This window comes from Salmo salar, chromosome 11 (assembly GCF_965601325.2).
Source record: "Salmo salar chromosome 11, fSalSal1, whole genome shotgun sequence".
Lineage (NCBI taxonomy): Eukaryota > Metazoa > Chordata > Actinopteri > Salmoniformes > Salmonidae > Salmo > Salmo salar.
In genome coordinates, this window is record NC_138301.1 from 38801885 (window position 1) to 38820340 (window position 18456).

The window sequence follows — 18456 nt, forward strand, 5'->3', positions numbered from 1 at the left end:
AAAAAGCTAATCTACCTGTCATGGCTTTGGTGTGTGCAAGCATGACAATTTGGTTGTGTCGCAGGAAGGCAGTTTTTTTGTGAAGTGTTCAAATGAGTCTCCTCAATGTGCGTTGTTGTTGTGTCTCTAGTGGTTTGTTTTGTCTATTGAAGGAGACGAGACAGAGGGTGGATGAGCTGCAGAGCGCCTTGCAGCAGGCACAGGCCTTCAAACTGCAGACTGAAACAGAAGTCAGCGGGTACCAGGCAGAGCTGGCTGAACTGAGGTATGATCCTAACTGCACCTGGAAAGATTTGAGTTGGCCATTAAATTGTATTACTTCTGCCAATTGGGTTACTTTTGCACATTGGTGAGGTCAATGCTCGAAAGCACTCAATGTGTTCTGAAAGATGAGACCTCGAGGATTATAATAAATAAGTCTTTGATGTAATACAAGCAAACCACACACACGGGAGTCCAAATGTGCACTTCACATTTCAAAATTCACAGTATGGAAATGTATGATCTCTATGTTTGATGTAGAATTACGAGGATGACATGCCATCATACCCTGGGTTGTTCTAAACAGAATGTTTGCTTTATTGTGAAGAAAATCTGCAGTGGAACACACACCTGAATGCCCTCACGACTCCGTTCTTTGCTCATCAAAATGTGTGTTTTTCTCTGAAGTGCCTTGTGAAATCCTAACACCGTATAATCGTATTTTAGAACTTGGCTAGTCTTGTTGGCAATAGAATGAGCATGCCCACCTGACCTAGACAGTAATTGTGTAATGGTGGGGATGCAGGGCTGTGTTCCAAACAAAAAACGGCCACTGTGCTTGCTTCACTTTAAAAAAAAATATATATATATATTTTTGTATTTACTTAACCTTTTATTATTATTATGTAACTTCCTCAATTGCACAGCTTGAAGGCTCTTTCTTTGAGTGATACATTTATTGGAATTACTTCGGAACTGTGCACACTTTGTAGAGGTGTGAGGCCTCATGGAAACACCAGTCAGACCTCTCACTCAAACCCACAGTTTGGAGAGGTGTGTGATCTCTTAGAGACACCAGTCAGACCTCTCACTCAAACCCACAGTTTGTAGAGGTGTGAGGCCTCATGGAAACACCAGTCAGACCTCTCACTCAAACCCACAGTTTGGAGAGGTGTGAGGCCTCTTAGAGACACCAGTCAGACCTCTCACTCAAACCCACAGTTTGGAGAGGTGTGTGATCTCTTAGAGACACCAGTCAGACCTCTCACTCAAACCCACAGTTTGGAGAGGTGTGTGATCTCTTAGAGACACCAGTCAGACCTCTCACTCAAACCCACAGTTTGGAGAGGTGTGTGATCTCTTAGAGACACCAGTCAGACCTCTCACTCAAACCCACAGTTTGGAGAGGTGTGTGGCCTCTTAGACACCAGTCAGACCTCTCACTCAAACCCACAGTTTGGAGAGGTGTGAGGCCTCATGGAAACACCAGTCAGACCTCTCACTCAAACCCACAGTTTGGAGAGGTGTGAGGCCTCATGGAAACACCAGTCAGACCTCTCACTCAAACCCACAGTTTGGAGAGGTGTGAGGCCTCTTAGAGACACCAGTCAGACCTCTCACTCAAACCCACAGTTTGTAGAGGTGTGAGGCCTCATGGAAACACCAGTCAGACCTCTCACTCAAACCCACAGTTTGGAGAGGTGTGAGGCCTCATGGAAACACCAGTCAGACCTCTCACTCAAACCCACACTTTGTAGAGGTGTGAGGCCTCATGGAAACACCAGTCAGACCTCTCACTCAAACCCACAGTTTGGAGAGGTGTGAGGCCTCATGGAAACACCAGTCAGACCTCTCACTCAAACCCACAGTTTGTAGAGGTGTGAGGCCTCATGGAAACACCAGTCAGACCTCTCACTCAAACCCACAGTTTGTAGAGGTGTGAGGCCTCTTAGAGACACCAGTCAGACCTCTCACTCAAACCCACAGTTTGTAGAGGTGTGAGGCCTCATGGAAACACCAGTCAGACCTCTCACTCAAACCCACAGTTTGTAGAGGTGTGTGATCTCTTAGAGACACCAGTCAGACCTCTCAGTCAAGCTCTTTTCATTTTATTGTCTTATGTTGCAATTACCCCAAATGTTGCGTGAATATTATCATGTTACCAAATGTATACAGATGCTGCGGAAAGTAGAGTAAATGTAAAAATCACATAAAATTAACAAGTTTATTTTTGGATTCGGTCTTGTCAGATAAAATGTTGTCGCCTCACCTTTGTTCTGATCATTTCCCCATAATCTCCAAGGTGTTTCCTTTCAACTGCTACCAGGATTGTACATGGGCCTATGCGTCTCATATTATTTTCTGTTCGAAAAATGACAATTTGGCCCTGTTCATATATGCCAATTCCCCTGAGTGTAAATGGTGAACAAAGGCCCCGCTTCACATTTCACAAAATAAAATAGCAAATTATGTAATTGTTATGCAACAGATGGCATCTAGTTACCACAGTGCAAACTGTGTTGCTGCACCAGAAAAAGTATTTAGCTCACCAGCAGGTGACAGCCCATCTATCTGTCCTCATTGTGTCCATTCAGGTTGTCTCCCCACCCACACAGAGCCCTCCCAAGCCCCACTCGCCCTGGCAGGTCCCCATGGTCAAGCACTATATGAGTTGTCTCGTGATGACAATCCCCTTCAGCTGCTAGATCTCCTGCCAACCCCATCTCCAATACAAACCAGGGCTCAATTCCATTTGTTAAAGAATTGGGGAAAAAAGGAACATCTATTTTCAATACGCCTCTTATATTGACTGTGTTTGAAGTGGAATTGGAATCTCCCCTGACCCACACCTCTGTGTGTTCATTGTTTTGCCCAGTAGTGGTTCACTGCTTACTGCAGCCATACAAATAGATCGCTTGTCCGCTACTAAACAGAGACTACTGAAGAAACCACATTACTGACTGGGTCCACCAGTGGGTCACTGAAGTGTTGAGGCAATGACCTCTGACCTCTGTTCTTCCCCAGGTCTGAGAGTAGCAGGCTGCAGTCTGAGTGCCAGCGCCTGGCTGGGGAGAGGAAGGAGACCATGGCCCTGGTGGGGAAGGATGTGTCTGATGACCCGTCACTGACCCAGCTCCAGGCAGAGAGAACTCAGCTGCAGAGTCACCTGCAGCGCTGCCTCTATGAGATCCAGCAGAGAGATCTGCACTGCCAGCAGCTCAACGCCAAGGTACTGAACACGCACGCACTCACAAAACGACCCAAATCAGCTCAGCAACCAAAGTGCTGAACACAGAAACCAACGCACAGGTATTGAATCAGTTTCCACTAAGTTCACCATACTCAACACAAATCTTCTCTCCTCCCAACCACTCCTCTGCTCATCTCCCCATCTCAGCTGCAGCAGGTGGTGGAGGAGAAAGGGGGTGTGTCGGCCCAGCTGAGGGCAGTGTCTCAGACGCTGAGAGACACCCAGAACCGCTGCTATTGGCTGGAGAACCAGGCCCTGCCTAACCAGCACCACCAGGGCCTTGGAAAGGTAGAAAGTTGTGTGTGTGTCTCAGGCTTGTCTGGTGTCTGAATGACTATAGTGTGTTTGTGTGTGTTTGTCTGGTATCTGTGTCTGACTGTGTGTGTGTATCCTTGTCTGTGTGTGTTTTAATGAATAGTAGCCTGGCTGTACTCTGTGTCAGTAGGTTACTATATGTATGTTTGCGTTTGCATATAATGTTGGACACATGCTCATCCTACTGAAGTGAATCAGCTCAAATGTCCAGCTGTTTGCTCTCCCGTCCAGCAGGGGGCGGTGTCTGTAGAAGTGGCTCCGGGAGCTCCCCAGGAGAGGAGCAGTGCTGTGGTAGACATGGAAGCAATGGAGGCCGGCGAGCTCAGGACCAGGTGACTCTCTGTCCCTTCGGTCTGTTTCTCTCTCAAACTCTCTCTCTCTCTCTCTCTCGGTCTGTCTCGCTCTCTCACTTTCTTGGTATCTTTTGCTCTCTATGTTCTCCCTTTCTTTCTCTCTCGCTCTCTGTGTCCATGCATGGTTAGCCTGTTTCCAGATGTGTTTGTGCTCTTGCCAACCATTGCTGTCAGTGTCAAGCCAAACAGCCTGCCAGTCTTCATATATATCAACAACCAATCAGTGACCTCTCATAAATATAGTTTCGTAGTGAACATTAAGAATCTCGTGATGCCAGACTGTTTGGCATGACAAGGAGTGTCAGAATGACTACATTGTGTGTGTGTGTGTGTTCCAGGCTGGTGGAGGTGGAGCAGAGCGTGGTTCAGCTAAGTGAGAGTCTGGCTGAGGAGAGGACCAGGAGGGAAGCAGCCGAGGAAGCTCTGGGACTGGCTGAGGACAGAGCCAAGAGGTGACGCGCGCACACACACACACACACACACACTAATGCAGGGTTGAGACATGCCTAGGGGAGGGGTCTGGTCTGAGGAGGAGGATAAAATGTATTCTGTAGTACTGGGATAGGTAAAGATTTTGCAACAACTGGACGGCACACACACACACACACACACACACACACACACACACACACACACACACACACACACACACACACACAGCTATTTTCACACTATGTGTGGGTGCCAGTCTGTTTGAGTTACCATGCCAACTCATTGTCATGCCAAACAGCAGTCTGGCCTCACAGCATTCTCAACGTTCACTACAGCCTTCAATGTCCACACCATCACTGGCATTAGGGGAGACAGCAGGAAATGTAGCTAATAAACTTTAATTTCACCATTAATAACATACACACTCTGTCTTTGTCTCTCTCACACTCTAACACGCTACCCATACCGGAAGCGTGTGCGAGCGTTGCAAAATAATAATATTATTCAATCATTGCACCCACACTGCTCGCCTGCGCCAAAGAACGTCTGCGTTCCCAGGCGCTAAAATAGAAGTTGCTTCTATTTGTCACTCTGAACGCAGTGCAAGTCCTGCCTCTCCCACCTCCTCATTGGCTTTTAGAAGCATATACCCACGTGCCATTTCCTCATTGGTTATGCCCATGTGGGTGATTGAAAGATGAACTGAGGTCGGTCGGTTGGTTGTGGTAATACATCTTAGTATGAAAGTTAGATGCCAATCGCCATATAAAGTCCAAAGAAGAAAAAGCCTGAAATGAGGATAGATGACTAGAAATGATTCGGTTGACCGTTTTATGTGTGGATTAATTGTCATTGAGTAGAGGACCTTGTGCATTTCAGGTAAAATAACAACTCAACGTTTATATTCCAGGGCAAATTAGCTAGCAACAGAAAGCTAGCTAAATAGGACAAATTAGCTAGTACAGTGAGGGGAAAAAAGTATTTGATCCCCTGCTGATTTTGTACGTTTGCCCACTGACAAAGAAATTATCAGTCTATAATTTTAATGGTAGGTTTATTTGAACAGTGAGAGACAGAATAACAACAAAAAAATCCAGAAAAATGCATGTCAAAAATGTTATAAATTTATTTGCATTTTAATGAGGGAAATAAGTATTTGACCCCCTCTCAATCAGAAAGATTTCTGCCTCCCAGGTGTCTTTTATACAGGTAACGAGCTGAGATTAGGAGCACACTCTTAAAGGGAGTGCTCCTAATCTCAGTTTGCTACCTGTATAAAAGACACCTGTCCACAGAAGCAATCAATCAATCAGATTCCAAACTGTCCACCATGGCCAAGACCAAAGAGCTCTCCAAGGATGTCAGGGACAAGATTGTAGACCTACACAAGGCTGGAATGGGCTACAAGACCATCGCCAAGCAGCTTGGTGAGAAGGTGACAACAGTTGGAGCGATTATTCGCAAATGGAAGAAACACAAAAGAACTGTCAATCTCCCTCGGCCTGGGGCTCCATGCAAGATCTCACCTCGTGGAGTTGCAATGATCATGAGAACGGTGAGGAATCAGCCCAGAACTACACGGGAGGATCTTGTCAATGATCTCAAGGCAGCTGGGACCATAGTCACCAAGAAAACATTTGGTAACACACTACGCCGTGAAGGACTGAAATCCTGCAGCGCCCGCAAGGTCCCCTGCTCAAGAAAGCACATATACATGCCCGTCTGAAGTTTGCCAATGAACATCTGAATGATTCAGAGGACAACTGGGTGAAAGTGTTGTGGTCAGATGAGACCAAAATGGAGCTCTTTGGCATCAACTCAACTCGCCATGTTTGGAGGAGGAGGAATGCTGCCTATGACCCCAAGAACACCATCCCCACCATCAAACATGGAGGTGGAAATATTATGCTTCGGGGGTGTTTTTCTGCTAAGGGGATAGGACAACTTCACCGCATCAAAGGGACGATGGACGGGGCCATGTACCGTCTAATCTTGGGTGAGAACCTCCTTCCCTCAGCCAGGGCATTGAAAATGGGTCGTGGATGGGTATTCCAGCATGACAATGACCCAAAACACACGGCCAAGGCAACAAAGGAGTGGCTCAAGAAGAAGCACATTAAGTTCCTGGAGTGGCCTAGCCAGTCTCCAGACCTTAATCCCATAGAAAATCTGTAGAGGGAGCTGAAGGTTCGAGTTGCCAAACGTCAGCCTCGAAATCTTAATGACTTGGAGAAGATCTGCAAAGAGGAGTGGGACAAAATCCCTCCTGAGATGTGTGCAAACCTGGTGGCCAACTACAAGAAACGTCTGACCTCTGTGATTGCCAACAAGGGTTTTGCCACCAAGTACTAAGTCATGTTTTGCAGAGGGGTCAAATACTTATTTCCCTCATTAAAATGCAAATCATTATATAACATTTTTGACATGCATTTTTTCTGGATATTTTAGTTGTTATTCTGTCTCTCACTGTTCAAATAAACCTACCATTAAAATTATAGACTGATAATTCCTTTGTCAGTGGGCAAATGTACAAAATCAGCAGGGGATCAAATACTTTTTTACCTCACAGTAACTGCAAGCTAGCTAGATAAATTGCCATAAATGTTTAATGCTTTGACCTGTCCCCAAATTAATATAATTGGTTCAGAGTTTGTTTTGATATTTCAACCTGTGTGTCGTGATCGCGTTTGGTGTGGAGGGACAAAATCGATTTGCACACAATGGCGCACGTGCCCGGTTTGGGCATGGTGTAATACACACGCACAAATTCACTTAGAGGCTATTCTCATTGACAAATATTTAAGGAGAGGCAGCATGACAAGATTTCAATTTACATAATATGTACATCAACTTTTCAATTTACGTTACAAGCTTGCCTTACCTTTCATTGAGGCTGGCAACGTGACATTCTTGCTCTGCAGCTCCAAATTTACTGTAAATATCAGTATGGCAGTAGCCACTGACTAGTCAGTAAGCTTTGAAACTATGCAACAATGCGAGCAACTTTTCCTCTAAAACATTTTAACTACGCTCTTGAAAGATGCAACCAAACCGTATTACACTCTTGAATAATACAACAATTCACAAGCATGTGCAGACAATTAAAGTTTTTTTTCTTCTCGTTCTTACGCGTATTAGCTAAACTTAGCTTGCAAGATGTAGCTTGCAATGGGGGGCAGGTAGCCCAGCGTTTAAGGGTGTTGTGCAGGTAACCGAGCATTTGCTGGTTCGAATCCCAGAGCCGACTAGGTGAAAGAAATCTGCTAGTGTGTTCTTAACCCTAATTGCTTATGTAAGTCGCTCTAGATAAAACAAGTTGGCTAAAATGTCAATGTAAGACAATAATACAGCTAGTCAGCTATGCTAGCTAGTAACGTTAGCATATCAAACATTAACGTTTACCCCTCTCATGCGAAAAGTATAGTTTCAGCGTATTAAAGTCACCTTTGAACAAACCAGGCTTAATTTTTATCAATATCGTGATAGTTATTATATGTGGTAAATGCAAAATTGCGACTGAATACTTTTGATAAATCTCCTAGTGAGTTGATCAGCTTCTTGCCTGGATGTTGACTCTGAGCAGCCAAGGGAGGAAAAACACTGTTGAGCATCACTTTCTTAAATATACAGTGATAATTTCAGAATGTAGCAGGCTGTTACTGCAATTTCAGGTGAAAACTCAATAAACTATACATTGAAAATTCTGTTTACACTGTCCTGCTTAGACGGGTGCAGCTGTCGGGTGAGTGCCGTGCGTGAACTCCGGAGGTATCGTTTGAGACGTGAGAAATACTTACGTTTACATTACAGTAATGTCTCTCGAGAATATATACCTCTCGAGAATCAATACCTCTCGACAATCAATACCTCTCAAGAATCTCTAGAAATTCTCCTTAATTCTCGTGAATAAGAATAGACCTTTAGCTCCTACTCTCGAGAATCTTTCAAAATGATTCTTAATTCTTGTCAATGAGAATAGACCCTTTCTCTTTGGCACATGATCCTACTTTCTGACACAGGTGCTTTTTAAATAGACCGGTCAGTAGTTGTTATGCTGGTAACGGTTCATGATGATTTGATGATGTGAATGGTTGTCGCTGTGGTAGTTTTGGTTGTTGTTGCAGAAGCACATGCATAAAGTAATTGTCACGCAGGGATGAATAAAGTTATTTGAATTGAATTCCCACACACACTTAGTACTAAAGGCGGATGTCTCTTTCCTCTCCAGTGTTGACTCCAGTCCATCCAGGACGGCCCAGAGAGACTTCAGCATCCAGCTGGATACAGAGGAGGAGTGGGAGGCCCTCATCCTCAACCCCAACGAACCCCTGGTCACACGCAAGGTCAGTGTTACTCACAAAACTTAAATTAGTCGATGTCCGCAACCCTGTAGAAAGCTATTTGGCATAATTAAAAAAATCCCCATTAAAATCTCTGTTTAAGCTAGAGACGTCTGTTTCTTTGCTGCATCTCAATCCAATTAATTTATTGCCACCGTGGCCCGCCAGGTGTAACTGCTAAACTGCTTGCTGTACACTGTTTTGTGTGATTGTACACATGGATTGGATTGTGGGTTTACTAACGTTTTAGTTCTAGGTTGACTATAAAGTTAATATGGTGACAACAATGAAGTCTGTGTAGCGGTTTGGCTTGGATATGTTTTTTTTTTGCACCTGGTCACAGACCGCTGTTGTGCACTGAAGTCACAAGCGAAGGGAAAAGGTGAGAGGAGGAGAGCCTGTAGATGCCAGAAGGAAAGTGTTTGATGCTGTATGTGGATACTATGAAAGTGAACTGTGTGATCGGGTGTATTCATTCCGCCGATTCTGTTTCAAAACGTTTCTAAATAAATGGAAGCTAATATGGGCCTCCCGAGTGGCGCAGTGGTCTAAGGTACTGCATCGCAGTGCTAGCTGTGCCACTAGAGATTCTGGGTTCGAGTCCAGGCTCTGTCGCAGCCGGCCGCGACTGGGAGACCCATGGGGCAGCACACAATTGGCCCAGCGTCGTCCGGGTTAGGGGAGGGTTTGGCTGGCAGGGATCGACCTTCGCCTCTCCCGAGTCCGTACGGGAGTTGCAGCGATGAGACAGGACTGTAACTACCAATTGGATACCACGAAATTGGGGAGAAAACGGTAAAAAAAAAAATGTTGCAACTGTTTGGTCTAATGATTACACCCCAGATCAGCTAAACGCAGGCAGGAGTGTTCAAGGCTGCGTTGAATGTGTCACTGTCTGTCATTTTGATTACCAAAATCTGTCTCTCGAGCTGTGCAACTACGTTATTAACTTTCATTTGTAGGCCCGGGTGTAGCAACATCATGATACGTATACGGCAAAGTTGACTATCTTGTAGTAGCATTAACCTATGGATGTTACATTTATCTGGGTGAATGGAATATGAATGACATCATCCAATATGATGTAATAGAAATAAGGCCATGCACCAACAACAAAAAAACATCCTCCCTAATCTTAAACGGCACCAATGCAGAACTACCTGGTCCCAGATCTTTGTGCTCTTGTCAGCACCCCTGGAGAAAGGCAGAAGTAACATTGGGGCTGGTTTGGATATTGAATTCAACAAATGTATTAAGAATCAAGCTACAAAGTGTGTTTTTTGACATGTGCATCCTCATTCTACTATGTGCTCTGGCCAACTCCATTACTGTCATTGCAAGGCAAACGTGTTTGGCATGACAAGGAGTTGGCATGATGGCACAAACAGACTGGCACTCAGGCTAGGACTGTTCTTCTTGACTCACCAATCATCAATCACATGTATGATGACCAATGGCAACCAATATGATTGCCAATGCCTGTTTGACGAATGACTCTCACTCTCCTCCCCTCCCTCTCCTAACCAGGTGAAAGGCGGGATGCTGGCCTGCAGGCGCTGGCTTCGGGGGCGGAGCCTGTACTGCTCCAAGCTGCTGACGTCACGGGCCCGCTCGCGCTACCTCTTCCTTGGCTACCTGCTGATTCTGCATGTGGCTGTCCTCATGTGCCTCACCGGCGCCCTCTAGTGCCGTGGGGGTGAAAACAATCACAAATTGCAGATAGAAATATAATGTATAGAGCAGACAGGCCCGTTTCCTTCATGACAAAGACGGTCTGTTCTGCGCAATGTTTTTCTATGTAGTTCACTTGACGCTGGGGGTGTTAACATTGCAGATACAGATGTCATGTGTAGACAAGACACCATGGCCCGTTTCCTCCACGACAAAGACGAATGTCTGTTCTACTCCATTTCTAGGTAGTTCACAATGTGTTTTTTCCCTGGAATGTTATTCCACCTTTCAGAAGAAGCGGCAGGTTTTTGTCTAGTATCCAGAGTTTTCATAAGAGTGAGGGCTTTTGTGGTGTGTCTCGAAAGTCTTGTGGCTTCTTCACCTCGCCTCCTTCCCTTGGTTCTCACTGGTCTGAAAAGAAAATGGACAGCTGAAACTGGATCCTTTGGTTAGATCCTACCTTGTTGTTTTCACACATCATTTTTTTGTCAGATCAGTGCAGATGAAGGGAAGGAGGCGAGGGGAAGAAGACTGTTATTGACTATTAAGACTCACCCTTTGGAGTGTCTCAGGAGAAAGTGCCGTTTCGATCCTGTCTGTTATGTGTTAAAGCCTGAGAGGGAACAGAAAGCCATATCCATTCTACATGAACGCTAGCCTAAGACACGTGTGTGTGTGTGTGTGTGTGTGTGTGTGTGTGTGTGTGTGTGTGTGTGTGTGTGTGTGTGTGTGTGTGTGTGTGTGTGTGTGTGTGTGTGTGTGTGTGTGTGTGTGTGTGTGTAACACATTTGTGTGTGCAGGTGTGTGTGTTAATTTGCACGTGTACAAGAAAAAAACACTAGTCCACTGTAACCTCATTTAGATTTGACCTTGGAGAACAAAGATTGGTGTAAGTCTGAGATGATACATCAACAACATGCTGAAAATGCCCCACTCAGACTGATGCTGGTGTCTGGCAAGTCAGATACAGTATTGCAGGAGAGAAGGGTGGGAAAAGCTACCCATACTACTATTTCTGCAAAGATGCCTATGTTATTGCACTGCTGCTCAACCCTTCTCCCTAATACCAAACCCACTGTGTGCTCAACCTGGCACTACCAGGCCATGGCACAATGTTCCCGCTGGCACCCCTGGTGTCTCCTGGGTAATAACTGTCTCATGGTGGCCTTGGCACAATTATAAGGTGCATTCAAAGTTATGCACTAAAACTCCAAGGTGTATGGATCTCATCTCTCATCAGGGGTCGAGGTTTCCCTTCTCTCCTTCAGCAAAGATATTCAACATAATGTAGGGCCAGGAGTTTTATCTGACCACGTGTCCTGATAAGGAAATACCCCTAGTAATAGGATCTATCTGGCCCCTAGTAATAGGATCTATCTGGCCCCTAGTAATAGGATCTATCTGGCCCCTAGTAATAGGATCTATCTGGCCCCTAGTAATAGGATCTATCTGGCCCCTAGTAATAGGATCTATCTGGCCCCTAGTAATAGGATCTATCTGGCCCCTAGTAATAGGATCTATCTGGCCCCTAGTAATAGGATCTATCTGGCCCCTAGTAATAGGATCTATCTGGCCCCTAGTAATAGGATCTATCTGGCCCCTAGTAATAGGATCTATCTGGCCCCTAGTAATAGGATCTTTCTGGCCCCTAGTAATAGGATCTTTCTGGACCCTAAAGGTTTTACCTTGTCAGATCACATGGTCTGAAAAATATCCTCCTACCCCGTTTGTGAGCATGTACCCTGGTGTGTAAGTAAGATGATGTATTTAAGGGTGGAGTGTAACAGGGTGCGAGTGTGCACCCTTGAAAGTCTACTTTGTGTATTTATGTATCTGTATTTGTTGCTCTGTGCCCCCCAATGCTCTGTTGTTCACTGTACATTTCTACTTCATCTGTTGATTGATTACATGCTGATTTAGTCACTTGATTGATAGTGCAGGGCGGCAATTCACAAAGCAGGAGGCAATATATCAGCCGTCTTACTTCGAGACACTATTTGTAGTTCTCTGGTTCGTATCTCATCTGTTTCAAGTTTAGCATGGGAAGTACTGAGAGAATGTCATACTAATAACAAGTGTGTTTATTACATCTCTGCACTAGGAAATATGAAGCCTCAGTGACAGGCTGTTTGTGCCATCATGCCAACTCTTTGTCACTCATTGTTATACCAAACACGTTTGGCTTGACAATGAGCAATGGAGTTGGCCAGAGCACAAACAGATTTGGGTCCAGAATAGGAAATGTGGTGTTTCAGAATATTTACAGTAGTTAGCCAGCTGAGCTAAAAACATTGCTCCTGCTTTGTGGGATACCACCATAGAGAATGATAGAGGCCTCTAGTGGCCAAAAGGCTATGTTAGCATGGGCAGCGCCATTGAGGGCTTCCACCAATTTAATGTAGTCAACTGGGTTGGACTTCCAACTTCATTGGCTGATCCCTCCTGGTGACCCTGTTGGAGTCATGTCCAACCGGGTCATTAGGAGGGATCAGCTAATTGTGAAGAAGAAGATTGACTACTTCAATGACACTGCCCATGCTGTCAGACGCTGTAATGGCACAGATACAAAGATGAGTGTAATGAAATATAATGAGTCCTCTATCTCTATCGATACCACCCTGTTCTAACGTTGGTGTTATGGTACCGTGGTCCTGATGGTCTGTATATATGGTGTGATTGAGGAAAGGATGACAAAATACATTTATTTATAAGAGGAAATGCTACTGAGTGACGCCGAAATGTCATATTTTCTAAATAGGGTCTATTTTTTAGAAGTCAAATCGTGTGGGACAGCAATACTATCCTATCCAGGCATTAATGGGTTCAATACCTTGAGAGGTTGACTTTCACAAAGAAAGGAATTTGAATAAATCTGTTTGAAAAACACGACTCAAGTTACCTGTTTTTGAGGTTTGTGTGTGTGGACGAGAAGTCCCCACAAAAATAGTAAATGAACAACAAAGATTTGACCAACTGGGGACATTTTGTTTGTCCCCACAAGGACAAATGCTATTTCTAGGGGGTTTAGGGTTAAGGTTAGAATTAGTGGTAGGGTTAGGAGCTAGGGTAGGGGTTAGGGAAAATAGGATTTTGAATGTGACTGAGTTCTGTGTCCCCACAAGCTTAGTTATACAAGACTGCTGCATTCAAAGCTATGCACTAAAACTCCCAATTGTATGCATCTCATCTCACATCAGGGGGTGGAGGTTTCCCTTCTCTCCTTCAGCAAAGATATTCAACATAATGTAGGGCCAGGTGTTTTATCTGACCATGTGTCCTGATAAGGAAATACTGAGTAATAGGATCTATCTGGAACCTAGTAATAGGATCTATCTGGAACCTAGTAATAGGATCTATCTGGAACCTAGTAATAGGATCTATCTGGACCCTAGTAATCGGATCTATCTGGACCCTAGTAATCGGATCTATCTGGACCCTAGTAATCGGATCTATCTGGACCCTAGTAATCGGATCTATCTGGACCCTAGTAATCGGATCTATCTGGACCCTAGTAATCGGATCTATCTGGACCCTAGTAATCGGATCTATCTGGACCCTAGTAATAGGATCTAATTGGACCCTAGTAATAGGATCTAATTGGAACCTAGACTTTGTCCTGGTCAAGTTGCATGGTCAGAAAAACGTACAAACTTTTTCATATTTGGCATGGGAACTAGAGAGAGAATGGCATACTAATAACAAGTCTGTTTATTACCTCTCTGTACTAGGAAATATGTAGCCTGAGTGACAGTCTGTTCCATCATTCCAACTCCTTGACACTTGTTTGGCTTGAGAATGAACAATGGAATTGCCCAGAGCACAAAACCAGTGGAAGCAGAATAGCCCCAAAACATAAATGATCCACCACCATTTCTTTACAGTAAGTATGGGGTTATTTTCTGTTAATGCATCCTTCTTTCAACAACAAACCCAACACTGGTGTGTGTGAACAAAGAGATCTATTTCATGTCATCCAAGAAATGTAAACACCTGGAGTTTGTTAAACGACATTGGTACTTGGATTGGAACCGGTGCTATGGTCAGATTACATTCAAATCTAGCTCTATGGCCACGAACACAGGTGGTGGGTTGGTGTTGAAATAAGGATGCTGTGCCGAAGTGACATTGACATCCATATGTCCTCAATGTCCTCTCTGGTGGTACCACCATGTACTCTGGTATCGGTGACCACATGCAGAAAGAGATCACAGCCCTGGCCCCTAGCAACATGAAGATCAAGGTAAACCACTGAGAACATGTTGGGAAACTGTTAAATAATATACCCAGTCTGAAATCAGCTCCCACTCCTACTTAATCCACTGCAGGTCTGTTTTTGTAATCAGTCCATCTCAGTGTCATTTCCACAACTATAGCATTTAGACCAGGGGTGTTAAACTCAATGGAGCACCTAGTGTCTGCTGCTTTTTCCTTTTCTACCTCATTTTCATTATCTCCAGCGCAATACCAGTGTCTACATTTGTGAAAACGTTGCAAAGTGAAAGAGCTGTCTCTACCACTGCCTCTACAGAGAATAGCTTGTGGTTTATGGTGTTACCACAACCTCCTCAAACTTCACCCTGCTCTGTTCTGACTCTCCTAATGTCTGTTGTTGTAACCAGTCCATCTCAGTGTAATTCCCACAAATGTAGCATTTAGACTCTTGTCATATAAACTACTCTGGCTAAACAATTGATAAAAACAAGTAAATACTTATATGGAAAGAATTCAACAGACCGAATCATGAGAATGCCTCTGAGATGGTACTTTCCAATGGTAGTCCACATGTATTTTTTATTTGTAAAAAATACATTAAAGTCAAAACAAGACATTGAGCTCATCTAAGCCTACATATCTATAACCTATTCAGTCATCTCTTACACTACACTGTTTTAAGAGCATTTTAAGCAAGCCATTCAATAACCAACTACATAATATGCCATGAAAATGACTGGTAATTTATTAGCAACACACACGTCAGCAAGAACCACTGAAAACAACCAAAACAGAACAAATGAATGGTCTGCTATAACATAAACCCAATGCAATGGAGAATATCTACACAGAATCCCACACAGTCATCATAAACCTCATCAGGGTCTTACGCTGCACCCCTATCTGTGTCAGGTGGTATGTTTGTCTCAGGCTTCACTCTGGGACGCTCCACTGCATTCCCCTCTGGAGGACTCATTTTCCTATAGACCAGGGGGTTGACAAATCAAGAGGGATAATATGACACAGTGAATAATGTATTATTATTATTATTATAATATTTGTAGCAAGGCATCAATATGTAAGACCTGTGGTTTCAGTTACAGCCCTGACTTTTCTCATAAAAGGAGACATGATGATAAATGATACAGTAGGTCATTGGTGACCTGGAAAACTCATGTAACAAGAGTTTAGAATAGACAAGGTACTTGTGGTGTGTTTTCTTTAGTGATGCTGTGGAGTAGACTAGAGCACCATACAGTACCTCTGGCTTTCAGAACCCAACACAGGGTCAGTGTCATGACAACCAAGGTGGCAACCACAAACAAGATGATGCGAGTGATGTCCACGATGACCCTGAGCATGTCTGGTTAAACAACAACCACAACAATAACAAAAGGACAAAACTAAGCCACAGGGTCAACTTTTTCATGAGGAAATTAGTCATGAGATCCAGTTGCCAGTGATTTGAATATCTCAAATCATTGGCAACTGGATCTCATACATTTCCTATTAAATAAATAGCTGCAGTTGATCATGTGTTGACCGCGTGACGAGAGTAAGGCTACCACAGACAGGATGTTCATCTTCTCCACAGTGTTCCATCACTTCACCATTTCCTGAGGGGGAGGGGACCAGAGCAGGTTGAGTCTATCTAGTCGTCTCAAAGCAGAACCTTTCAGTGGGACACTTCAGCAATGCAAAGGTAACATACTTACTGGTTACATTAAGCTCCAGAGGCCGGCTGATTCTGGTGTTTGAATCACAGTAGTCAGGAAGAGAGAAGAAACAACGGTAGTATCCTGAGTCAGACAGGGTGATGTTGTGGAGGGTCAGGTAGGACACACCTGTCCCTGAACCTGTATGATACCCGGTGAGGGTGTGTCTGGACTGACCCTTTAGGGGTAAACGGGTATCCCCATTTTCCCTGCACCATGACATTATGGGTTCAACCCTGAAACTCACCCCACAGGACACAGTGACAGAGCCAGAGATGGGATGGGATGCATGGAATTCTAATGTACTGTATTCAAGAGGCATAGATGGACAGCATTTGTATTACATGAAGAAAGTTGATCTTACCATTTACTATGACAGTGATGGAATGGCTAATGATGATTGATTGATCTGTATTAACTGAACACCTGTACAGTCCAGCATCATCTATAGAGGGATTAGTAAAATGCAGGATGGAAATTCCAGAGTTACTTGTTAAGTAGTTCCACTGGGTTTGGATGTGAGTGGTTTGGATCACAGGATTGCAGCTGTGTTCGTCCAGTTTACACCATGTGACTTGTGGTAGATCAGTACAGAATCCAACAGTACAGTTAATCGTCAGTTTCTCCATGACAAAAGCTTGAACCACAGTGTTCCGATACACTCTAATATAGTCATCACAGATGGGACCTTGTCCTGTGGGAGAAAAATATTATGAAACACCACAACAAAATATTGGATTCCGTAACAACAAATGTTTTAGAGTATTCTCCAACTTGACTTGGCATTAATGAACATTAAACATAGCATAGCCTTCACCAGGCAATCACTACATGAAATAATGAATCTTCAGCATCATTTATAAAATCATTGTATAATTTGCATATAATAATTTGCTCAAAGCGGCACACTGTTCATAATCAGAGAATAATGTTATTTTAAAAACATTGAAAAGTAGCGTGAAAAAAATATTTTAAATATTCGGGTCTGTACCTTGAAGTTGTTTTGCCAACAGCAGAAGAATGAAGCCAACCAATCCTTTCCCTCCATCATTAAACTGATATGTATCCATTCTCTTCATTTAAGCCTTGGTCTTTAGTTCACTGATAATACACATTGAACTATACTCATCTTTATCTTGTCTAATGCAACATAAGGAACTGTTTGACTGTTTTTTATCTGTGGGCTACTTCCACTACCACTACTTCCTCTGTGGTTTTTATGAAGCGTATGTCTGCTGCTAACATCTAAACCTATGTAATGGCTGTGGTCTTACCTGCATTGTTCTTTGATGATGATCTTGTTGAGATGGATACACATAAACAGGAGTCCACGTAAACTGGGTCTGCCAGTGTATCCAAACATTACTGTTGGCCTATTCTGAAAAGACCCTACACCTCAGAAAGTCAAACCTTTCTGTTGTCTACTAAGCCTACAGATAATAATACATTGTACATATTGAAATACAGTATAACACTTCCATTTGAGGAGTATTATGCAAAAAGGTTAAATCAATCTCAAGCTCTGTTTTGTCCCAAATCAAACAGAATATTTTAAGGAGAGATGGAGCACAATCCTTGTGACCACAACAGTGTTTTATACAATCTAAGACAAACAGGGACTAAGAAAGAGAGACTAGGAAAATAAATCTCTGATCAATCCCAGACCTGCTGGCCAACTCCATGAAATACTTCTGCTATAGTATACAATCTATTTGCTTTAATATCTTTTCATGGTTTCAATGTTTTCTTATCCCTCAAGTCACCGATTGGGGTCATTTTGACACCAGAGGAATATATTTTTTTTTATCAAATCAAATTTTATTAGTCACATGCGCCGAATACAACAGTGTAGACCTTACAGTGAAATGTTTACTTACGAGCCCCTAACCAACAATGCAGTTTAAAAAAAATATATGGATAAGAATAAGAAATAAAAGTAACAAGTAATTGAAGAGCAGCAGTAAAATAACAATAGCGAGACTATATACAGGTGGGTTAATTGAGGTAATACTGTATGTACATGTAGGTCAAGTTATTAAAGTGACTATGCATAGATGACAACATAGAGTAGCAGCGGTGTAAAAGAGGGGGGGGGGGGCAATGCAAATAGTCTGGGTAGCCATTTGATTAGATGTTCAGGAGTCTTACGGCTTGGGGGTAGAAGCTGTTTAGAAGCCTCTTGGACC

The 18456-nt window shown here is 43.5% G+C and overlaps 1 protein-coding gene across 4 annotated transcripts in view; it reads left to right on the plus strand.

Annotated features, from left to right (window-relative positions):
• LOC106562751 (uncharacterized) overlaps window positions 1-13232 on the plus strand; it is a 52292-nt gene extending 39060 nt beyond the window's left edge. For 3 of the 4 annotated variants that reach the window (XM_045689488.2, XM_045689490.2, XM_082957905.1), the window contains 7 exons: window positions 153-265; window positions 3007-3211; window positions 3380-3520; window positions 3779-3879; window positions 4239-4352; window positions 8561-8675; window positions 10200-13232. In XM_045689488.2, the coding sequence (XP_045545444.2) occupies window positions 153-265; window positions 3007-3211; window positions 3380-3520; window positions 3779-3879; window positions 4239-4352; window positions 8561-8675; window positions 10200-10358 (948 nt within the window). In that variant the 3' untranslated portion in view covers window positions 10359-13232. The remainder of the gene's footprint in view (window positions 1-152; window positions 266-3006; window positions 3212-3379; window positions 3521-3778; window positions 3880-4238; window positions 4353-8560; window positions 8676-10199) is intronic. The other variant, XM_045689489.2, reaches the window with a different exon arrangement.
• Window positions 13233-18456: the final 5224 nt, after the last annotated feature.